This window comes from Lytechinus pictus, chromosome 1 (assembly GCF_037042905.1).
Source record: "Lytechinus pictus isolate F3 Inbred chromosome 1, Lp3.0, whole genome shotgun sequence".
Classification (NCBI taxonomy): domain Eukaryota; kingdom Metazoa; phylum Echinodermata; class Echinoidea; order Temnopleuroida; family Toxopneustidae; genus Lytechinus; species Lytechinus pictus.
The window spans coordinates 35743027-35767521 of NC_087245.1; the positions used below are offsets into that span (position 1 = coordinate 35743027).

General features: G+C 37.0%; 1 protein-coding gene across 1 annotated transcript; it reads right to left on the minus strand.

Moving 5' to 3' along the window:
- Positions 1–1325: 1325 nt before the first annotated feature.
- LOC129261846 (outer dynein arm-docking complex subunit 2-like) lies at positions 1326–18175 on the minus strand. Its single transcript, XM_054899879.2, has 17 exons — positions 18036–18175; positions 15109–15359; positions 13855–14027; positions 13354–13558; positions 12768–13011; positions 11712–11969; positions 11219–11349; positions 10414–10573; positions 9448–9594; positions 8561–8770; positions 7413–7649; positions 6540–6866; positions 5905–6089; positions 5275–5389; positions 4542–4730; positions 3701–3922; positions 1326–3043 (listed from the first exon to the last, which is right to left on the minus strand). Exons 2-17 carry the CDS (start codon positions 15333–15335, stop codon positions 2930–2932), a joined length of 3144 nt encoding a protein of 1047 aa, XP_054755854.2. The 5' UTR covers positions 15336–15359; positions 18036–18175; the 3' UTR covers positions 1326–2929.
- Between the last annotated feature and the right edge of the window lie 6320 nt (positions 18176–24495).

Genomic DNA, 24495 nt, shown 5'->3' on the forward strand with positions numbered 1-24495 from the left:
AATGAGTGGATGAATTATGCTAATAGTAAAAAACTACTTAGCTGGCTGCCATTAAATCTAATGAATTGTATATCTTATGAAAGAAAAGTAGCCTTTGATTTCCACCTAGTTGAAAATTATGATCGGTCATGCATGAATGATTGTAACTCATTATAGGGATACTCTTGACTGAATAAAAAAATGAAGTAAATCAGACTAAAAAATACTGAAAATTTCATGAAAATCGGGCAGAGAGTAACTAAATATGACATTTTAAATTTTTGCATTATTTCAATGAAACAGTTCTGGGCCCCCGTCTTATAAATAGTTATGATTGATCCGATCAATCGCAACTATGGACGGCCAGCAGCATCAACATGTATTATGCATGTTTGTTCAAAATATTTTCTAACTATGATGTAATTGTATAAAATTCATGCATTCATTGTCCTCTTGAAAATTCACTGTGCTTTGTTTACAAAGGACATTGTGCCAATTTCCTTTAAAAAAAATCATGACGGGGCCCTGTGCATGTCTTTATGAATATGCCAATGAGCAACCTGGTCCCCATCTTACAAAGAGTTATGATTGATCCAATCAAACACAACTATGGAAAGCCAGCAATGTCATCATCTAAAAAAAAGCATGTTGATTCCACATTTTTTTCTGGTATGTTGTATATTCATACATTCATAGTTTTCTTGTAAAATAGTAAAGTGGGTACAAAATGCAGGGGCCAGCTATAATAAGCAGGTAACTGCTTGGAACAATAGCAGCCATGAGGAGGGCTACATGGGAACCGTAATATGTTATAAATATAATTAGATAAAATGATGTCACGAAATAGAAAGTATGAAAGTTTATATATTTAGTGGGGAGAGGTAAGATAAAGTTTTTTAAAGTGCGAGTGAGTGCTAGTGGGTGAGTGCAGGTGATACATTTAAGAATACTTAGAAATAAGAAAATCTTGAAAATTTAGCGTGATCCTCTGTTTACACAGGACATTGTGCAAATTTTCAGGGAGAAAAATTATGACATTGATGGATTTCCATATACTATTAGTTCAGGTTGATTGGATCAATCGTAACTCTTTGTAAGAGCATGATGCATATTTTCAGACATTTTTTAGTTTGTTTCCAGCCCCAATCGCAATAGCAGGTAAGTCTATCTGATCCAACTGACATCCACTGATCTTCTTCCCCATATCAGAGCCAATTATATGGGATGTTGTGACAGGTTACCATTCTTAGATAACGCTTTCCCCATTCCACCTACAACAAACGGGTCTTTCAGCAATCCTAATTTACATTGTACACTTCATAAATCACAAATAACTGATCAACAAGTACATTAATAATAAGATTTTATTCATATACAATATATACAGTGTTTCCACAATCACTAGAATATATTCATGCAAATTAATATCATTACAAACATGTCACATGTCTTTTTTATATTATAATATACACGGGCATAGCAAATGAAGGATAGTTGTGGATGCACATGTTACTTCTCCCAATTCTAGTCATATGATTTCAACAACAAAATATGTATGAAAAGGAATAGATCTTCGAAGAATCATGTGCTATTTGGATTATTTTCTGAAAAGCTTGGAGGTAGCTGCCTCCATCATTATTTTTTTTTAAGTGTGCCCCTCCATACCACCCTCATTGACTTTCCATACTCTGCCACTGACTGGACGATACCAATATATATATCTTAACATATATACTTTACAAGTGTTCAATAAAATTCAATGTTTCACTTTCAATAGATTGGTACAAATAAAGTATTTTGTAGAAAGTTACCTATAAATATATTTACAAACATTTTTTTATGTAGACTTTTACATACAGACTTTTCCATACATATTAATGAAATGAACCAATTAAATGAAAAACTATTTTCCATTGATGTTTAAATTATATTATCTGTTTATATGTTTGATTTTTTTGTATAAAGTGTAATTCACTAATCCCACCCCCTCTTAAGACAAATAAGATTCATGTCAGTTTTTCTTTAGAAAAATGAAAATAGTGAAATTGATATAGACCAGATGAATATGCTTGTAGGCGGGTGAGATAAAAATGTAACTTCTAAAGATTTTCATGGCGAAGGATAAGAGGATAGTGGTTTCACGGAACACCCTGTATTCTTTAGTGGGCATTCACTTTACATGGTGTACCATGAAACCACTACACTCTAAGATAACAACGTTGTGTTTAATTTATTCAGAAAGAGAAACAAAAAATGGGATTTCATCCCTCATATATAAGAACTCTTTAAGAAAAACAAAGAACCATAAAGCATTAACTTTGAAAGAAGCATAACAATGGGAGGTGGGAGAGAAAAAGAAAATTTGAAGAAATATTGCTAGAAATGGAAGGCACTGTAAATTTGGCCAAGAGTGAGACTGAAAAAAATATTACCAATAAAAATTGCTTACATTCCGAGTGTACAAAGTCATTTGAAAAGAAATCATGTTAACATCAGTTTTCTTGCATGGATAACAGGAACTCTTCCCTTGACGGTGCAATATCATAATAAAATAAAAGTTACAAAAACATTGTCCCAGAAAGCATACGATAATGTCACACATGTAAATAAGATAATTTACTTGTTGTATTTAGTAACAACATGCCATGTTTCACATTCGGAACTTCTTTTTCTGCGTCAAACAATTGTTTTCACAAATCCCAAAAGAAATTCAGCATCTACATGATGTCGTATGAACCCGAATCTGTCTAGTTTAAGATAGAAGAGTCAAGGTATCGTTCCAATTAATGTAAGATCTCTGAGTTCTTAAAGCCTGTGTCCCTTCAAACTGTTCTTCTAAAGGTATGCAGTAACTGCATGAAATCAATAAACTCTTGGTGCTGTAAAAAAGGTCACAGGCACTCTGTGTCTTGTCTTCTAATTGGTTGAAAACTTGTGGTTGGGTTGAAATCTATTTATATCGGGCCTTCTCATTGGCCAGAGCCAGTCTTCTGATATTTCCAATGCAGCCTGCAGCAGCCTCTTGTAAAGCAGGTACCTCCGAGCCCACCATGAAGACCAGGAGCTAGAGTGGGGGTGAAAAGGAAGAAAAGAAATGAAAATAATAAAATATAGAGAATACATTATCTCACTTCGCATTTCATTTTTGTCATTGCAGTGTGTGCTACGATATAGTTGGTAACACAACCTCATGGAGGGAGTAATTCTTTTATTGCCACATTGCTGCACAATCAACATGCATGTAAAATGATACGTATGTGCAACACCAAAAACGAAAATCAAGGGCTCTGGCACGGCACTTTGGTCTTAAAAAGGGGGTCTCCAGAACTGCTCTAGTATCAACGATTGCTAAAAATGCAATGCTCTGGAACGGCATAAATTATATGTTTTGGAGCATTTGCATAAATATGCAAGAAAATTGATGATGACGTTTCTGCACTATGAACTAATCAGCGGCCCTGTGCAAAGTTTCGGCTCTCGTTGAACGCAGTCAATGGCAATTTGCCACTGTGCTGCACTGAGTATGACCGGGCATTGGAACGAGAAATCACAAATTTTGAGGGTCTCCGGAATGGGGGAAAAAAATTGAAATTTCTATGGCTTTCTAGTTTGGCTATGCTCTGGAACGTAAATTTAGGCTGAAAATGGGGGTCCCGACTTTCTTACCCCCAACCCCCCCCCCTAGGTGGCCATAGCACAAGCAGTTTCATCAGCTGCTTACCTTGACAACACCACTCTCGTGCATTGTAATGCAGTTGTTTGGATCTCGGGAGAGTTGGTAGAGGGCTTCTGCCGTAGCGCAATGGACGGAAGCATCGGGCGACTTCAGGTAGTTGACCAGTGGGGCCACGGCTTCATTCTGACCAAAGGCCACCCTGTTGTTGCCCCACATACAGCATCTGGCGATGGCATCGGCTAAATGTCTCCTTAGTTTATCATCCGTCTGTACGGAAGTGAAAAATTACATAGTTAAAAACTCTCTTCTTCATTTCATACAATTCCATCATGAAGATATCATTTCATGTAACAGAATGTTTGGTTCATTATGAACGTCTCTTATAACAAAAGATCTGCATATATTAATGAATACTAGTATATAATGTGCATTCAACTTATAGGAAAAGGCATTTCAAAAATTAGTCATCATGTTGACAATATTTCATTTAAAAAGCAGCACACAGAACAAAGATGTCTTGAGTATTATTTTGTAAATTTAATTATTTACAAAAGCATACATTCAAATATTAATTGCAAATGTAAGTAGTATCAATGTGAACCATTTTTTTTTACTTGTATGAAACATTTCTGCATTTCATGTAAAGTGCACTGAAATGTGTTACATCATTACAGTAACATATTGTGTGATATTCATTTCTCCACATGTCTATAACAGAAAAAGTTTGAAATGATGAAAATACTGACTTTGAATCAAATACTTCTTTCCATCCCTAAAAATTCTTCAATTTCTTTTTTTTTTTCAGGTTGCTACCCTTGGCTTATAAGACCTAAGAAAGCACCATTGGTTCATAAGACCCAAGAAAGCAAAGAGATGGACTACTCACGGTTGAGGCTAGTCTGGCTAGCATGGGCACAACTCCGTGGTCTGTGATTACCGCCAAGTTTTCTTCATCCTTGGCAATGTTTGCTATGGCTGCACACACGCTTGCCAGTACCTCTTTGTCTTCTGATTTGAGGAGGCTTACGATGAGCTCCAACCCACCAACAAAAGACCTTACCATTTCACCAGCATCCTATTAAAGGAAAAGTAAAAAATAAATCGGTAAATAATACAACATGGTTTGCCATTAGGAAGAAGTAAAAATAAAAAGATAAATAATAAAATATGGCTTTTATACATAAAAATATAAAGATTTCATACTATTTGATGGGATAAGAAACAAGAAATTGCATGAAGAGGTGGGTGACACGACATTTATAAAAAGTGGGAGAAGCAATTAATTGACCCATTTGGTAAAATGAATTCTTTAAAGCTTAATTTGATCAGCTTTTAGTTATCAAATTTGCAATGATAGTATTTTCCTTTCATTACTTCCTAACATTAAGAATTGGGCCAATGATACATTGACTTCAATGGGGCTAATTATGTATTCATGAGGTCATATCTAAGGCCCCCAGGGACAGATTCCCACCAAATATGATTTGTGGAGGTATTTCATCCTGCTCAACCGAAATATGGTATCGAAAATGCTGAAATGCTAAAAAAAGTTTTTTGTTATGTCATAACTATGGTACTCTATTGTCGCTGTCCCTAAAGTGGGTTAAATGCTAGCTTACCTTGGCATTTTCAATGCAGGGACAGATGGCCCAGGCTGCACTGGCTTGAACCTCAGGATTCTGGTTCTTCAGAAGAGACCAAAGCAACCGCACTCCATCCAACCGATCAATAATACTATGGCAAGAGAAGGATAGATCAAATAATAAATGAAAAAATCCCTTTTTACTGGATTCATCAATGACTTTATTGTCATCATTATCATCACCATTTTGTCATATTGTCTTCATCTTAATTATAATTTTTATATTACATTGCAGATATCATTACAATCTACATAAACTGTAATTATAATCTCTGCCATGGTCATCATTTTATTGTTATCTTCTTCTTAGTCATCACCATCATCTTTGTCATCATGTTCATCATCAAAAACAAAAACATCTTCATAAGTTGAAGACATGACCAAAATCATGAGCCTAACTCGTCATCTACTAATGCAATGCATGCATGTTGAGTATTCTACAGCTGGCAGGAAGACTTCAAAACTGGGGTTTGCATCGGGCACGCTTCTTGTCAGCTGCAAGGTATAACTTCACCCTTCTGCTGGTTGGGCAACAAAGTTAAGAACTACTTTTATATAAATTGAAGTTTTGATTTGAAGTGAATAACATCAGAGGACGGATGCTTACCCCATGTTATCAGCTTCTGTGGCACATGCTCCTACAGCCTTAGTCACGTTGACAAGAAGGGCTTGGTTGGTACCCGTCAGGAGGTTGACTAAGGATGGGATACCTCCTGCTTTGCGAATCAGCTGCCTGTTGGAAGGTTCCTGGGCTGCACATTCTCCTAGGGCTCCAACAACATTGACAAGTACCTATTTGCAACAGGAGGATGACAATAGTAATGTAAAATCATATGTTTCTCTTACATCAGATATCCCAAGTGGTAAAAAGATGTTAGACTCCAGCTTGGTCGAAGTCTACAATTATGTACTTCACCAATGATAACCAAGCATGCTCTTTTTAATAAAATGTGACATTTCAAGTATCACTTTAAATGATATCTATTGTCTTCATTTATCAAAATCAATATTAATCAACTGCAATCCCTTGTAAGACAGGAACCTACGAAGCATGTCACAAAATGACTTGCCAGTAATTTTCACAGCAGAATGCCATGATAGATATTTGGCTCCTTGCGTCTGATTGGTCGAGAGTAGGTTTGTCAGTAAAAACTCACAAATTATTCTTCTCTCCACATCTCTTTTTTCTCTGTATACACATGTTCATACTATTTCATATTGCAATATTTGATTAATACTCACCTCCTCTGGTTGGTCGTTCAGCAGAGCAACAAGCCTTTCAATAGCCTTCAATTCCTGGAAGCGCATCACATTCTCCGGGCTCATGGCACACTTCCAGATGGCACCGGTGGCTGCAGCAAGCAGTTCCTTGTTGTCTGAATTGTCCAGGAGAGAGACCATAGGATCCAGACCGCCGTAGGTCCTGACCAGGTCCCGGGTCTCCTTCTCTTCCGCACATTTGAAGATGGCGCTGGCGCAGTGCATCTGCAGCTCCTGGTTCTCGCTGTTGAGATTCTTGACCAGGTCTTCGATCATGCCCTCGGTCCTGATGGCAAGTCGGTAGCTATGCTGTAAATGATGAAAGAAAAAAAAAGCAAAAGAGCTAGAAGTGATCACTGGAAAACAGAGCATAAAAGTGAATTGGGTAAAGAAATTACCATAGCAAGTGGCATGATAGAATGTGGATTTTGCATAGAGACAATTAATAACAAATTATATAATACCATTTAGTTCTTGGAAATGCATCATACCATCTAAATAACAGGGTGGAAAGGTGAAGTTTTAATTGCAACCTAGCTTATACAGAAACATTTATAAACAGATTCAAATCTGTGAAAATATGTAACTAAAGTTATATCAGATTGTTCCTTTTGTACATAAGTAACAATATTTTAAATGTTTAGTGGTGCATGCGATCACTATTTCCCCATTCTTATGTTATGAAACTTCATAAACAGTTCAGTCCACATATCAAGACCATTACAACTCTTTCATATCAATTACAAAACAAGAAGAGACCATTTAAGGTAAGAAAAGCAACAAATAGCGGCTAGACATATATACTTGACGGATTGTCCTTTGAAGTAACAGGCGCATGTAAAAGCTGAGACATACCTCGGAAGCACATTCCTGGAGGGTACCAACGACGGGTATCAGCATGTTCTCATGCGGCGACTTCAGAAGACGGGCCAAGAGAGGAATGCCACCGGCCTTCCGGATGGCTTGCTTATTCTTGGTACTCTTGCTGCAGCTCCAAAGGGCAAGCGCCCCACAGCGGGCAACGCTGATGTCCTTCTCCATTTCAGCAGAGACAGACCCAGAACTAAGTGGTGCACAGTCAAGGAGTGCAACCTTCACAAAAAGAACAATTTATTGAATATCTGTGTTAGCTCCATGATTGAATGGCCATTTTCAATATCAGTTTGCTGATTGGGGCAATCATTCCAGTACTACACTGCAAAAGCTCTGGTGTTGTTTTAACACCAGCCGGAATCTATACATGTCCACACCAGGGAAGTGTTACACAACACCAGTTTTGTTTTGGTCTAACACCAGATAGGTGTTTATACAACACCAATTAGTATCAAAACAGCATCGGTTTGATTCCAAACTGGTGTTGTTTCAGTACTTCTCTGGTGTGGACATATATAGATTCTGGGCTGGTGTTAAATCAACACAGAGTTTTTGCAGTGTATAATTCAAACACAAATCAAGATGCGTTAATAATCACAAAGAAGGATCAATCAGAATCCAACACGACCATCCTAATATTACATTCGCTTTTCAGCCCAGTTTTGCCGACCTTACACTACATGTGTACGTATGAACTTACTAGATCTTGGCCCGTTGCATAAGAGTAAGTATTATGGTAACTTTGCCATTAAATATTAACTACCATGGTAACAGTTCTCGTCAGCCAATCAAAATTAAGGACTCAATGAAAGTTACAATTGGATGGCAAAGTTACCATTATAGTAACTTTTAAGCAATGCTGCCCTGATCTATAACTGGTAACAGTAAATCTTGATTTTACAGACCTCTCAAAATTATTACCGGTAGTCACAGCGACTATTCATTTTGGGCTTTAATATTCAAACTTTTAATTGTACTGCAAAATGAAGAGACTCATGTGATCAACTCATCACAGGTTGATAAAACATTGATGAACAGAGGTCCCAAACGCATGCTTCTGTTTGGTTTAATATCAGATTTTAGGAGATGTTTGATTGCAACTCTTATTGTTGAGCTCCACCGGTACATACCAGCTTTCTGATGCCTCCATGCTGTCTGACCGTCCTACGGGCTCTCCTAAACTTGGCCACGTGGGCAGTGGTCTCCGCTGCTAGGCACTTGAGCTCCTTGTCATGTGATTTCAGGATTTTCACCATGGTCTGAAGTCCGCCCAGGTCAGCGATTGCCCGACGGATCTGGGTATTTTGAGAGATCTCCTTCAAGATCTTGAGTGCACCAATCTGTAATGACAGGAAAAAAGTATTAAGAATGTGCAATGAACCTGAATATCCACGGTCAACAATTAATTATAAACTTGCTGGGAAGATATAATCAATGTTGGTAGAGTTGGGATAGCCAGCATTCAGGTTGCTGTAGAAAGCACTGCTAAATAAGAACTTGTCATATTCAAAAGTATACTAGCCAAACTACATGTATCTAAATACAACTATATGTTCACTGATATCCTGGGAGGGCATTAATCATAAATGCCTTAAGTCATTCTGAATGAGAGGGGGGAATATAACATGTTTTCCTGATTTCATTTGCCTTTACTTTTGTTCTTTTAAATATACATTTCATTTTTATTTCAAATCTTTATATCAATGTGTTTACCAATTCATATTTTTTAATCCCCCCTTTTCTGTTGGTGTCTGTGGGTGGGGGTGCATGGGGGTAAGGGGCATAGTATTGTGTGTCACTACAAAAGATCCTATTTAGGTCAGGATCCTATATCAAAGAAAATTTGGAATTTCAATATCTTGAATTTGTGTACCTAATACATACCTGCGTGGATGCCGACTAACTGTTTCATGAAAACTTATCCAGTGAGTAGTAACCCCGGAGGTCAACAATTCCTATTACAGATTTCAGTCTCTGAGTCGTGATTTATTGAAAGAGTAAAGGTCCACAAACTCACCTTGCATTTGATCTCCTCAGTCTCTAGAAGGTTGATAAGAACCTCCAGTCCACCGACATCTCTGATTGCTAGCTGACAGGTCTCTTGAGCTAAGTTGAAATCTCGACAGGCGCACAATGCAATCACAGTAGCAGTCTGGTTACCTCCCTACAAAACAATCATTTCAAACAATGATTTAATTCTTATTATTCTTATTCAGTATTAATAAATTCAATCATTACATGAAGTACATATATACTTTTTTTTCAATTCATTTATATTCCAGTCCCAATTCATTTCAATTGTCACCATATTATGCTATTCACTGATTCACTCACATATGTATTTATCTACTAATATGTATACATATGTATTTTATGTATTTACACATATGTATTTATCTACTCACAAGGTATTTATCTACTAATTACTATACTCATGCAATTATACATTTATCAATTACGGATTTGGGCAGAATGGCTTGCGAGATGTGATTGGCTGCAAAAAATCATCCTTTTTTCATGCAAGGTAGAAAAAAAATATATATAATTACAAAATCAAGGGCATTCTTTATAGCTCTCTATTAATGTCTGTTACAAATAAGGACTGACTAATTAGAAAAATAGTAAAATTGCCAATTTAAGGAACCAAAGTTAATCAAGAATTAGATTGTCCTTGGGCCCAGTAGAAGAAATGTTTGTGATGGTGTGCTAATATGAAAGAACAGTTCTGATAGGATCCTGGTCTAGGTTTTGAACAAATACACATGAAAACATGATTTTGATTGGCCAGTACCATACCACTTCAAGCTTTATGAAGGTCAGGGGATTATGCAACAAATATTTAGTGATTATCAGTGACTGTTTATCAAAAGCCACTAAAATCCTTGCTCAGAACAAATTAGTCAAAGAAAATTACTGACAAGATTAATGCGATCATGAAAGCCCTTGAAGATCTTTCTCAAGAATGGTTAAAATTCAGCCTTACCTTCAGGTATTTGACAAGTTTCTGAATCTGCCAGTACTCGGAAGGAAGATCTGAATTCTGCTCCTGTCTCCTGTCCGTTGTCTCTTCCTCCTCTTCAGACTCCGAAGAGCTGGAGGAGAAGTCGTCTTCCATGGCAGGGGTCTTGGACTTCAACCGATCACTTCAAAAGATAAAAGCATAGGTATAACAAATCATGGCAGGCACTGTGTCATCAAAGTGAGAAGGAAAAATAGATGACTGTATTAGTGGCCCAATTAGTGCAGCGCTTTGTAACTGCGCGAGGAAAGGGTGCTTTATCAAATGGCAATTAAATAGTGCACCCACAAGTTTGTATCTGCTGTGAGATCTTGGAATCAGCAAAATGACAGGTATATATATACAAAGCTCATGCATGCATGTAGACCTTTCAGATTTAACTTAAATGGTATTTCAACTCTTTTCCTTAATTTCTCCTCTTCTTTTTTTCTTCACTATTTGAGAGATCAAAGGAGAAAGTTAAGCAACAGCCTCCCTGCCCTGCAGTGTGAGACCCTGATAAGCACGTAGGTCGATGGTGAATCTGAATAAGTCTAATCAGATCTTTGGGTCCGAATCTGTATCACATCAACAATCATTCTGCTTTAACCGGTCGGAATGCATAAATGTTGTTGAAAAACCTTGCTTGAAAGCATAATTAATGCAGATTTCACTCTTAATTGGTTCACAGGATTATAGTTAAAGTTGTGAGGTTGGCGACGGCGACCAGAACCCACTTGGTTTTCAATACTTCTTAAAGGACCCAGTCATTTGTGGCTTAGATAGTTACCTCGTCTGTCTTGATATTTTTTCCTGTTTTTCCTTCTTATCGTCATCTTTCTCTTTGTTTAGATCGTTTTTCCAGTTTAGTGTGGCTTGTTTCGAGGTCTTGACTGGTTTAGTTTTCTTTCTTGTCTTTCTCTGTCAGGAAAAAAATACATTGACATTAATTTGTGAAATACCATTTTGTAGTTGAATATGTGCACAAGCAATACAATTTTGTGTTTTTAACTACTACTAGTATCACATGGTAAACAAGAGCACGAATAAGTGGCTATTATCATTATAATAAGTACAATGCCAAACGATCATAAACAAAACATTAAGTGATAAAATCCAAAATAAAGGCTTGATATATATAACAAGGAAAGCTGAGAAACATTGATGGAGGTGATTACTGGCACTTAAACTCAGGTTTCTTTAGGACATTGTCCTTTGACTCTGACATAACCAATATACAACGAGGGGTGGGGAAGAGGGAGGGGGGGGCAGAAATCCTATACCTCTTTCTTTTTCTTTTCCTCTTCCTTCTCTTCTTTCTTCTCTTCTCTTGCTGTTCTCTCCCCCGTACCATCCTCCTCGTCAAAATCCTCTTCGTAGTTGCTGATTTGCTCGGGGTTATTATCACCCTGCAGTTGAAATTCCTTACTGTCGATAACCTGCTTGAACTTGGCGCTCTTTGAAGAGAGCAGGGCAACAAGGCTGCGATAGATATTACCAACTCGTTCGTAGTCCATCTCTTCACCTTCTTTTTGACAGCCCTGGAGATAGGAAAGAGCGCAAAAAATAGTTTACTTTCTGTGTTATACTCCAGATTTTACAATTTAATACATCGGAAAGCATAAAATACATTAAAACAATGCAAAGACAATCTTCCTGCAAGAAGAAATGTGAATAACACAACACCAATGTACAGGGCCTTTATTCAATTTGAAACTAAGGCCAAAATTTTAAGTATTTTGCTAACGTAAAACACATAACCATCTTTGGTATTCAACTGCATCATTTGGTTAAGTATAGTGCTTAAATCGAAGTCAGCCGCCTGTGTGACTTAAGTCTGGCTTGCGGGCAGTTTACAAATATGCATATACATTCGACCATGTTGCGCAAAGGTGGACATATTAATTTTGTTGAACAAGATTTTGCAATGAAGTTGCTGCAACTCATGTAAGATTATGACTTCATGGACATAACGGGAGAGCTACATTAACATTTGTAATATGAAATGACGTCACACTTGGCAACTTTCCTGACATTGTGTTTGTTTGAGAAGCAGTGTCCAACTGTTACAATGTTAAAGCTAAGACAGAGGTGTATCAAGTCAAGAAAATGGCATGCATACAGGGTGAATCTTTAAATAGTAATAATCAAGCAATAAACATTGATCTTTTAAAATGAAAATCTAATCTTGCGACAAATTTTAACAAAATACCCAGAAAATAAATTTCAAACTTCACCCTTTCCCTTTCCATGTTTATCTTTTCATCTTGTTGATTATTTTTCAAGAGCAAAGTTTAGATTTGATAGAGTGTTGAGTTTTTGGACAGGCCCAAACCTACCTTGTTTTCATAAATTCCAGCAGTATTGGCAGTCACTGAGATCTGGTCGGCATCATGAGGTTTGATGAGCAGATAGCCAATATCACCATGGACCTGTCTCCAGGGCGGGGCATGGCAACCATTATCAAACTGGTAGTCAGATGAGAAGCAGATTGACTCCAAGGCGCAGTGACTGTCATCACCACTGAACTTGTGAAGTAGTTCCACCTCATCGTTCACTTGCTGTGGAGTCAGACGAATATCCCTACAAAAAACAGTAACACAGAGGGACCTTCAGAAACATACATAACACATAATTGCTCTGGGGACACAACACTTTATAATTATATCTCGAAAAGGTGAAATGATAATAATGAGAGTGAAAAGGACGACTGTCATGGCAAAGCCTGAGATTATCCTTCCTTTGAAATGGTTCTGGTCCCTAATTTGATGCTAAATTATTGCCACACTAAAGGATGAAGGCAGATTATATTTCAACCTAAGAAAAGTTAAGTACAGTCTAATGTGCAGATTTTCCATCACAAGAATCGCCATCACTCCTCATAAAAATTTGCCCCCCCCCGACAAAAAAAAAACTGGCACTTACTCTGAAACCTCTGAGAGATATTGGTTCATAAGCTGCATGTCAAAGTCTTTGATAAGAAGAAGAAGTTTGACCTTCAATCTCTTCTCTTGAGCCTCATCTGAGTCATCTTTCTGGGTTTCCTCTAACAGTCTTATCGCCGAGTTGTCCTCTCCTTCTACCGTAGCAAAGCCTTCGCCAAGGATCTTAGCGAGCGGATCTCTGTTGCCTGGGGGCAATGGATGAATAAAAAGAATATTCATTATTAAAAATTCCGAGAAAAAAATAGTCTCCAAATTATGAAAAGGCAAGGGATTTTCAAAGTTACGTCTCTTTTTGGCGAGCATATTTAACTCAGCCAAGCTATCATGACATAAAATGAACAAGAACTACTACTACTAAAAATAATTTCTTTTTTATATAGCTTCAAACAGGTAATACTATACTACATGTACATGTATGTAGTTGACAAGTTGGCATAAACTTTTTAATTTGTGCATTTGAAAAATATGACATGATTCTTACTTTCTAAGATAGCCCTCGTCTCTATCATCTTCTTCTCTCCAGCAACCCTGAGAACTGCAGCGAGCTGCTCCATAGATCGAACGGTAAGCTTGGAGTGTAGCTCACCAAGTTTCTGAAGTTGAAGCAGTGGCTGCTCATCTTTATCAGTTGCATTGGAACATACACCATCATCACTGTCAAAAGAATTACCAGAAAGCACTTTGAATATTAAATTTAACAAAAAAATCTTTAAAAAAGCAAATATTTTCATGAAGATTTCTTTTAATTTTGCTAAAAATATATTGACCCAAATTTAAAAAGAGGGCTAAAAAACTAAGAGGGTTAAAATGAAACCCTACCATAACCTTTCAAGTGCTTTAAAATTTGTAAATTGGTGTGACAGCTAGAGCAAACTTTTGAGAGTTTACCTGAAATTATACTATTGGATCATATTTACTCTGCACCCCCTCAAAAAAAAAACCTAGATGGGGGGTTAACCTGGAGAAGATTCAACCCATTCTTCTAAATTTGGAACATTGTGTTTCATTATATAGAAAATAAAAAATCAATGACAGTGATTAATTAAGACTTCTACAGTTTACGTTCCCCCAAAACAGTGTGTTTATTGTTATCAGTAAAAACAACCTCAAGTAAAGTCAAACGGATAGCTTTGCTTTTTAGTACAAGTAGTCAGTAGACAATTTTGGTTTCATTGAGCACAGAAACTTTAATTCTGGAATTCAAAAAATGGTAATAATAATGGTGCATTTGAGAGAGTAAGGGTTGAAAGAAAAGAGGACAAATTCCTTACTGAAGAAAAACACGCTATGACAAATGCTAATGAGAACTTAAGCTGTTCATATCAGTGTGAGTGTGATCCGGGGGCCGTCTAATAAAGCTGTTCTTAAGTTAAGAGCAACTTTAAGAACGACTGGCTATCCCTTCTTACGCGCTACACCATCACCCATTTATTATACCATTTACCACAAGAAAGGATCACCAGTCATTCTTAAAGTCGCTCTTAATGTACGAACAGCTTTATGAAACACCTACCAGGTGGATGTGTCATAAAGATGTTTGTTAGTTACAAGCGACTAAATTATGAACAACTGGTAATCCAATTTTGTGGTAAATGATATACACAGATTTCAATAGGTGTTGATTTTTAGTTCCTGTGAAAGGGTCACCAGTCGTGTGGTAAGTCACTCGTAAGTTATGAACGGCTTAATGAAACATGCATCTACCAGGATAAGACCACATTTTCCTTTAACTTACTTGTGTTCATAGTCTCCAGAGAAAGCCGATGCTTCAAGATTGGTTCTCCATTGTAGAGGGTTTCTGAAGACGAGGCAGGCTTCGTTTGGATGCTTGGAGGGGAATGGCTCTACGAACTTGATGATGCTATTGAGAAGACTCTCATTGACTGGTGTGAATTCCAGCTTTCCTTCACCGCCCTCACTGGCTGATGTCCACTTCGCTGCTCTTGTCAGGGTCTGACCCATCTTGAATCAGCTGAATTCAGATTGCTACACAAACAACAAGTAGAACAAAATATCAAAGAGCTTGCTTGGAAAGATCAGGGACGTTACCTGCCACAGCTGACAAGGCCTCAGACCAGCGTTGAAAATACACGGGAAAGACGAGCGATTTCGCTCTCATCTGCTCTGGGATCGCTCCTGTTCGCGCCCGTACAGACTGTCTCCCATTGGTGCCTGTATAAAATAGTAGCCAGCGCAGCTGCAGGTATAGGCAGGCACGTAGTCAGCGCAGCTGCAGTTTTTACTTCCATGTATCATCGCTTTCTGGTGTGTAACTGAGTGGACTTTTTAGAATCACGAGCACTGCGCTCCAGAAAATTCTGTATCAAGTTTCAAACTCTGATAATCCTAGGGTACTACATGTATTTTACAAAACGATACGCCGTACACGGCACCAAGTCTCGCTGTAACTTCAATGCAGAAAAATTATGGTTTATTCTTTTATTTGTCACTTTAATAGAAGATTTGATCATGAATTAACAAGACAATAAAGTTTGCGTACTCAGAACAAAAACCACAGATTTCTTCATTTTCAACGCATAGTATATTTCATTCATAATCCATATTTAAGTTGTATGATGGGGTGTCCAAACTTCGCGCACTTTTCAAAAATATTCATCAGGCTTAAATTTTTTCACAAAATATTCATAATTTATACAAAACCAATTCAAGAAATAGTTACCACATTGACGGCAAGATCGTAAACTATAAAATCACGGACGAAAATGTAAAGTAGGTCAAGGGGATTCGCCGGTATCGCGATCTCAAAATTCTATTTCGATCGGCGAATGCGCACTATGTTGGAAAACCGTTCAGAAAAAGTGTGACCTAACTTCGCGGACCAAAGTTTTTGTGGACATTTAAACAAAAACTCAAGCTCAAAAAGTGAAATATTTATATCAGATTGATGGCAAAATGTTATAGAATCGGTTAGTACCACATTTATCTCACATTTTTGATGATTTCTGCTTGCAAAATGGTGATATCGTGATGCTTGTTGAGAATATCAGATTTCTTCAAAACGGGCGCGAACGGTGACAAATTTGCCGATCTTTTGCCAATATTTTCATGAATACTGAACTCATCCTAAAGAAATTTACATCAAAGGGTAATTTTAGGTTGCTTTTCACGTTGATGATGTCAGATTTTAAGGATATTGGCTAGTTTTTAAGATAATGACCGTCCGCGAAGTATGGACACGCGCGAAGTTTGGACTCACTGCCATACATAATTACTATTAGGCCTACATGTAATATAACATTAATGATGGTAATTATTTACAACTTAAATGTAAATTTTCTATAAATAATTATTTGTTGAACTTTTTCCCAAGTACCATCTGCTTGTGGAATGTCCTACCTACAACAGTGGTTTTGGCTCCTTCAACTGAGTCTTTCAGGAGCCACCTGGGGAGCGTTTCATGAAAGGACTTGTCGGACGTTTTATCCGACAAGTCCCATTTTATCTGACAGTTACTATAGTAACAGTGCCTCTCAGCCAATCAGAATCAAGGAAAGATGTCAGATCTGACAACTTGTCGGATGAAAGTGTTGATGAAACACTCCCCTGGAACCACTCACCCTCCGTTAGCTCTCCAGTGGCAGTTGAGATGATCTTTTTACTGTCTATATGGTTGGGGGTCCTAAAGCTACGCGGGTCCTAAAGCTACGCACCACTCATCGCGCATGCAATTCCAATGGCAAAATAAATGCGCACTCTAGCTCTGTGTGTGAAGCTGTGACGAACGATCCCTATTCAATTTTTCTACAGAGGCTGCAATAAATCCTTGAATGCAGAGAAAACCAGCAAATGTTTGGAATTTCGGAGTTATATTCACTTTGATTTCATATTTTCCTATAATAATACGGACATATTTTAGAAATTGAGGCACAGGAAATACTATTTCTTTGCATGATAAATTGAGTGTGTAGCTTTAGGACCCCTTCTACATCGGGCGGCGAAATTAAGAGGTGTTCGGAAAACACGGCGGGATTTTCGTATTAGTGAGTTTTGTGATATTTTCTTCTTGGTTAAGGATATTTAGAATATTTATTACAAATTAGTGAAAAATAATTGTTCAAATATTACAATTGGCATAGTTTTTATCATTTGGAAACAAAGTGCGTAGCTTTAGGTCCCCCCATCATATATATTATAGGCCTAGATCTAGTTTAATTTTGTTCAACTGAACCAAATGTCATGTGTCTTTGTGATTGCGGCCTCAGCCAAGTACGACTATACTCTGTAAAGAAGACTGTACTCAACGGAAGAAGAATAAGGCCCTGAATTTCCCCCAAAAATGTGCCATAAAACTCAGCCTGTTTTATGGCTTATGCTGACACTTTTCGGTGTGGCTTCAGACACCCTGATACAAAGTGTTCGGCAATACTATAAAGAAAAAATACTGATAACAATTAACATTGGTTAATACATATTTTTGTTTAATCAAAAGACAAAAGAGGATGCCACCCAACACCGCACACGACCCGCGCACTCTCCAGCCACTCGGTCATGTTTTGCCCGTGTCCAGCCGCACACAAAAACCTCACACTCCGCTGTCTCCAGTCAATCACCTACAGACAAGTTTTTCTCACATTACGATGCATGTCATTAATAATACTTTAAACACGAGGATGGCATAATTTTCCTGAATAATATTCTTACCAACAATTATTTCTGAAAACGACTTTTCTCTCAATTTTTCCTTGTTTTAGGTTATGTTCTGTAGAGTTTCTTTTGATTTCAGTCAGCTAGAAAGAAGGCTTATTATGAGTCCCGTTGCTAAGCAAAGAACGCATGCGTATACATGGTACGGGAATGTCTGCCGCCATCTGCGACAAAAAGTAAAGGTAAGTTCCGGGAAGTTCACCCACTGAACTAGAAATATCTCTAGTAGTAGACTTGTTAACTGCAAAAAAAGGGGTGAACGCTGCATTTTTTAGTACAAATGTCCCACTTGGCACAAATGTTCCTTGAGTCAAAAGAAAAGGATTCATCCAAAGAGACACGCTGTATCTATGCAAATAAGCAAGTAATTTGCATAAATTTGCATATTATATCGATATAGTAAAAACAAGTATTTCAGAATATATTTTTAACCAGAACTGCCCTAAAATTGGAAATAAAGACTTAGGGTAAGAAAGGGAAGAAAATTGTCATAAAATAATTGGGATATCCTTGTTTATTATTACCTAATTTACATAAATTATGCAAATTATAATTTAAAACAAAGTATTTTTTCATGAATCCTGAACTGTTTTATAAATAACAGCAATTAATACACAATATCAACATTCTACATGAAAGAGAATATATTAGCGAAAACATCGATATGCTTCATGACAGTATTAGTGTCTTAATTTGCTTAGAAAGAGGGCAAATATGTCAAAATGTATGACGTGATATTGCGCTAAAACGAGACCAAAACAACCTCTATGTCACAGTCACACTCACGAATCGGACAATAAAGTGATCAATGGTATGTCATTCGAGATAACACAATCTCAACACAATAGCTTCCATCGGCTTCTCGTATCGCTTTTGTTGGTGTGTCTGCCACACCGTAATCTATGGTATATACGGGCAAAATGCATTTCGGTATCGGTAAAACACTATTAATTTTGTTTTATTTGTTTCTAATTTGTTTCTCTTGGAAAATTTACAGGAGACATTGCTTTGCAGGTTACTGCTTTAATGAAGCTCTGGCACATGAATCATGACGAATGTACCCCACCTCAATCCATATTTTAACTTTGTTAAAATATATATCTTTTGGAGACCCCAAAGTGGCAAAACTGCATTCCCCGCGGCATTCCCGCTACTTTACAAAACCAGTTTGACTTGTATTATCGACTTGGAAAACTAGACAGATGTATGAGACATCAGTTAACATGTTTCCAGAAGATAGTTTTTTTTTATTTAAGCCTACGTCCATGGGAGCCCTCCGAATTTACCCCATCCCCTCTCTGTATTTCGACACTAAATAAAAAAAATATATATCGTGTTTTAAAGCCACCGGCAAGGCAAATTGCGTTTTTGGTATAATAAAGCAACTTTTATATCTATATTTCATATTTATCTATATTAATATTATTATTATCATTAATATTATTATTATTATTATTGTTATTATTATTATTGTTGTTGTTGTTTTGCAGTTTGTAATAATGCTATAGCACAGTAAAGGCTATAACCCAACAGGAGCATGCCTAGGATACCCTTTCCCCTTTTGGTTTTATGTATTCAAAAATAGTTTATTGTCTTTAGAACTCATATCTTGGAATAGATTGAGGTGAAAATACTCTACAATTGACATGTAGAAGAGCTGTGGTACATTGAAGAAAAGCCACACGTAAGCTCTAAAATACCCCTTTATTGATTCCACTCTATGGTAAATTTAAATATTTTTAGAGTCCATTCGGAAGAAAGATACATTTCTACTACACACAGTGAAGCCTTTTTACTTTCTCCTCTTGAAAAAAAAAACATAGAAGGCATTGTTTTATATCGCATAAAATAAGTTCGTGTACATGACGGTGGCCTGTCGAAGTTGCCCAACCCTTTATTTTGTTTTGACAATATATATTTAGAATATCGTCTAAATGAAGCCCTCATCTGGAAAAGGGCACTTATTAAAGGCAGCATCTACATTATATAGAGGAGGCCCTGGTACTTGGAAGCGGGGGCTGAAGCACCCGCAAGATTTTTCTGAAAGGGGGGGTGGCTGTGCTGCGTGTGTTATTCTCCATAGACAGCACCCCCTGGAATTCCGGCAGATGTGACAAAACGAAAAAAAGAAACGTTACCAAAAAAAAACCTTCATTTTGTAGTGCAATCCATTTTGTTTATTTGCTTGTTAAATTTCTTGATGTTAATTTGAAAAGCCAAAAAGTTTCAATGTAAAATTTTGGTCCGAAGAAATTTAACAAGCTTCAGCCCCCTCTTCCCAGTGCCAGGGCCTCCTCTATATAATGTAGATGCTGCCTTTAATAAGTGCCCTTTTCCAGATGAGGGTTTCATTTAGACGATATTCTAAATATATATTGTCGAAACAAAATAAACGATTGGGCAACTTCGACAGGCCACCGTCACGTACACGAACTTATTTTAAGAGATATAAAACAATGCCTTCTATGTTTTTTTTTTTCAAGAGGAGAATGCAAAGAATATAAAAATATAGATATAAAAGTTGCTTTATTATACCAAAAAACGCAATTTGCCTTGCCGATGGTTTTAAAACACGATATTTTTTTATTTAAAGTCGAAATACGGAGAGGGGATGGGGTAAATTCGGAGGGCTCCCGTGGGCGTAGGCTTAAATAAAATAAAAAAAACTTTCTTCAGGAAACATGTTGACTGATGTCTCATACATCTGTCTTTTCCAAGTCGATTATACAAGTCAAACTGGTTTTGTGGCGGGAATGCAGGGGGATGCAGTTTTTGCCACCTCGGGGTCTCCAAAAAGATATATATTTTAATAAAGTTAAAATATGGATTGAGGTAGGATACATTCGTCATGATTCATGTGCCAGAGTTTCATTAAAGCAGTAACCTGCAAAGCAATGTCTCCTGTAAATTTTCCAAGAGAAACAAATTAGAAACAAATAAAACAAAATTAATAGTGTTTTACCGATACCGAAATGCATTTTGTCCGTATGTATCATAGATTACGGTGTGGCAGACACACCAACAAAAGCGATACGAGAAGCCGATGGAAGCTATTGTGTTGAGATTGTGTTATCTCGAATGACATACCATTGATCACTTTATTGTCCGATTCGTGAGTGTGACTGTGACATAGAGGTTGTTTTGGTCTCGTTTTAGCGCAATATCACGTCATACATTTTGACATATTTGCCCTCTTTCTAAGCAAATTAAGACACTAATACTGTCATGAAGCATATCGATGTTTTCGCTAATATATTCTCTTTCATGTAGAATGTTGACATTGTGTATTAGTTGCTGTTTTTTAAAAGCAGTTCAGGATTCATGAAAAAATACTCTGTTTTAAATTATAATTTGCATAATTTATGTAAATAAGGTAATAATAAACAAGGGTATCCCAATTATTTTATGACAATTTTCTTCCCTTTCTTACCCTAAGTCTTTATTTCCAATTTTAGGGCAGTTCTGGTTAAATATATATTCTGAAATACTTGTTTTTACTATATCGACATAATATGCAAATTTATGCAAATTACTTGCTTATTTGCATAGATACAGCGTGTCTCTTTGGATGAATCTTTTTCTTTTGACTCAAGGAACATTTGTGCCAAGTGGGACATTTGTACTCAAAAATGCAGCGTTCAACCTCTTAACAAGTCTACTATAGTTCAGTGAGTTCACCCTGACAAAAAGTATTGTTTGGTGTAAACATAACATTAAAAATACTAATAGGCCCAAGTATTGCCGAAGGTTTGAGAAAAATCCATCAAAGAATAACAAATTTATTGGAATTGTAATTATTTGATTTGTGACGTCATATGAGAGCAGCTTTCCTGCATATATCAAGTGGAAAAAAATTAAATTAAAAATGTTTTTACTGTACAACATTCAGGTTTATCAATATAACAGACAAATCATGTCACACACATCCGTTCCTGAAAAGAAAATAAAAATAATTCACAACGAACCATTGAAAAAAATTTATGCATTTTATATAGGGCAGCTGAAACTTTTCAGTCAGTCCATGCGGGAGTCCATGGCCCCGAAGCCCATCTGTACGCCAACTGGGGGTGGGGGTAGTCTGCAGGCACAGATCCTGATTGAAACTTTGATCAACAAGTGTGTCTCCATGCAAAGACTAGCACATACAAAACCCGCTTCAGTACACAAGGCATGAGTAGGCTGCACATTCAGACCCTTAACTCGAGTGAAGGGTTTGCACAGCAGACTAGGGTGGGGGTGGGGTGGAGGTCCTTAAGTCTGGAGTTTTAGATATGTTAGCTTCTACAAGACTAGGTACGTATATGTACCTCAACTAGATCACTAATGCGAGCGCGAAGCGCGAGCTGAATATTTTGAAATAATGACTTCAAAATGGACCGGGAATTTGAAGGATATTTGTCGGTTTTCAGGGTTATTTCCCTTTAGTTAGTTTCGTGACTTTTCTGACTCTTTTAAATTTCAATGCTCATGTCTTTTGTACATCGTCCATTTATTCTACACCATAAACCGGGATAAAGAATACTAAAATAAATAAGTAAGTAAATAAATAAATAAATAAATAAGTAAATGAATAAGTAAATGAATAAATAAATAAATAAATAAATAAATAAGTGACCTTCAAAAGGGTTGAAATACAAACGGGACATACTCCATCATGTATTTGGTTGCATGGATGGGTATAATTTTAAAAAGATGACTAATAATGTTTATACATGTTATTCTACAATGCGTCCCAGAATAAAAGGGAAACCGTAATTCAATTTTTGTACGGCCATCATAATTATAAATAAGTTGAACAATACGTTTCCCTTTTTTTCATTTAAGGCCCATCTCGACGTTCATGATGCACGCATGGCTTAGAACAATAGAAAGTGGTGCTGCCAAATTCGATTTTTTTTTAAATAGTATTTTTGATGACTTTTACTGCTACATATTCTGAAAACAAGGTTCATTGCTTAAATATCAAACTTTCTTCCTTTAAATTTAGACTTTGTGCGTAAAATAATTAGGATTAACACATGGTCGAGAAAAATTTGCAAAATATATTTTATTTCTAGGCCTACCTATTCGACGGATCGTTGAAAAACAAACATTTCCAACGAAAGCAGTCGGACATTATGGGCTATCGTGATGAATACGCGGTGAGTTGGCTCGATGTTTGTAAAAAAAAAATCGCTCGAAATGATTAGATGAGGCAGGGCAGCGAAAATTTTTGGATGCCGAGGGGGGGGGGGTCCACTTAAAAACATTTAACCTTAAGCAAATATAAAAGGAGCTTTCTCCTCTACACTTGTAAAAATGATGTAGCTCTATTCTCTTTTTCTGCTTCGCACAGCCCCCTGTGAATTAAAAATGTAGCGACGAATGAAACGACTGAGAGAAGTTTGAGATAAAAATTATCATACTATTGCTATTGTAACATTGAATTCCAATAGCCATAGACTCAAGCCCGAGAAAACTCACGATATTAGTCTTTTAAGTGCCTTCACTACTCGGCCCGAACAGCCATAGGAATTTGTAATTTCTAATAGGCTAAATACCATGAAGTGGGAACAGTGGCGTACCGTGGGTCACGGCATTGGGGGCACCAAAATTTTTTTTAGTCACTTAGTGAAGTGTGCGCGCGAAGCGAGCTCGATTGCCAGGAATACTGACCTAATAGAGACATTTAAAGGACTGTGCCTTTGAACGGATATGTATCTCACTGATCAAATAATGCGAGCGCGAAGCGCGAGCTGAAAATGTGTTACATTCAGACCCCCAAAAAGGCCATTATAAGCACAATTTTATAAACATGATACGTACATGTCTCACTAGACAAACTATACGAGCGCGAAGTGCGAGCTGAAATTTTGGTATATTTTGACTCCAAACAGGGACATTTTAAGGACTATTTTTTAAAATGGTATTCATCGAGGAGCATACATATCTCACCATAGTCATCTAATGCTAGCGCCAAGTGCTTGCTGATTTTGTTAGAATTACACCAAAACACATGAAGCACTTTTTGTAGACATTGTAACCATGAACATGATAATTTATCACTAATCAAATATTGCGAGCGCGAAGCGCGAACTGAATTTTTTTTTTAATTCAGACCTGAAGAGGGGCATTTTAAGGCTTGTTTGTAGGATGCACTAAGACCATACGTTTCTCACTAACCAAATGATGCGAGCACGAAGCGAGAGCTGAATTTTGATATTCAGGCCAGAAAAGGGACATTTTGGGAGCTGTTTTAGGAATGCTTGAAGAGCAGACATACCTCACCAATCTACTAATGCGGACGTAAGCACGTACTGGAATTTTTTTTAATATTCAGACCTTAAAAAGGGCAATCACACTTTAAGTAGTCCATGAAAAAGAAGCATATTTTGTCTCTGCATAAAACAATAACAACTCGAAGTGCGAGGAAATATATTTGGTATGTAATGACTTGAAAACGGAATGTTCAAGTTTA

Bases quoted from the DNA above. Each gene is read 5' to 3' on its own strand.
- LOC129261846 (XM_054899879.2), bottom strand. From the start codon at position 15,335: ATGGGTCAGACCCTGACAAGAGCAGCGAAGTGGACATCAGCCAGTGAG. The intron at 8,771-9,447 runs GTGAGTTTGTGG...CTGTCATTACAG, and splicing joins CTGAGGAGATCAAATGCAAG to ATTGGTGCACTCAAGATCTT. The intron at 7,650-8,560 runs GTATGTACCGGT...CTTTTTGTGAAG, and splicing joins ATGGAGGCATCAGAAAGCTG to GTTGCACTCCTTGACTGTGC.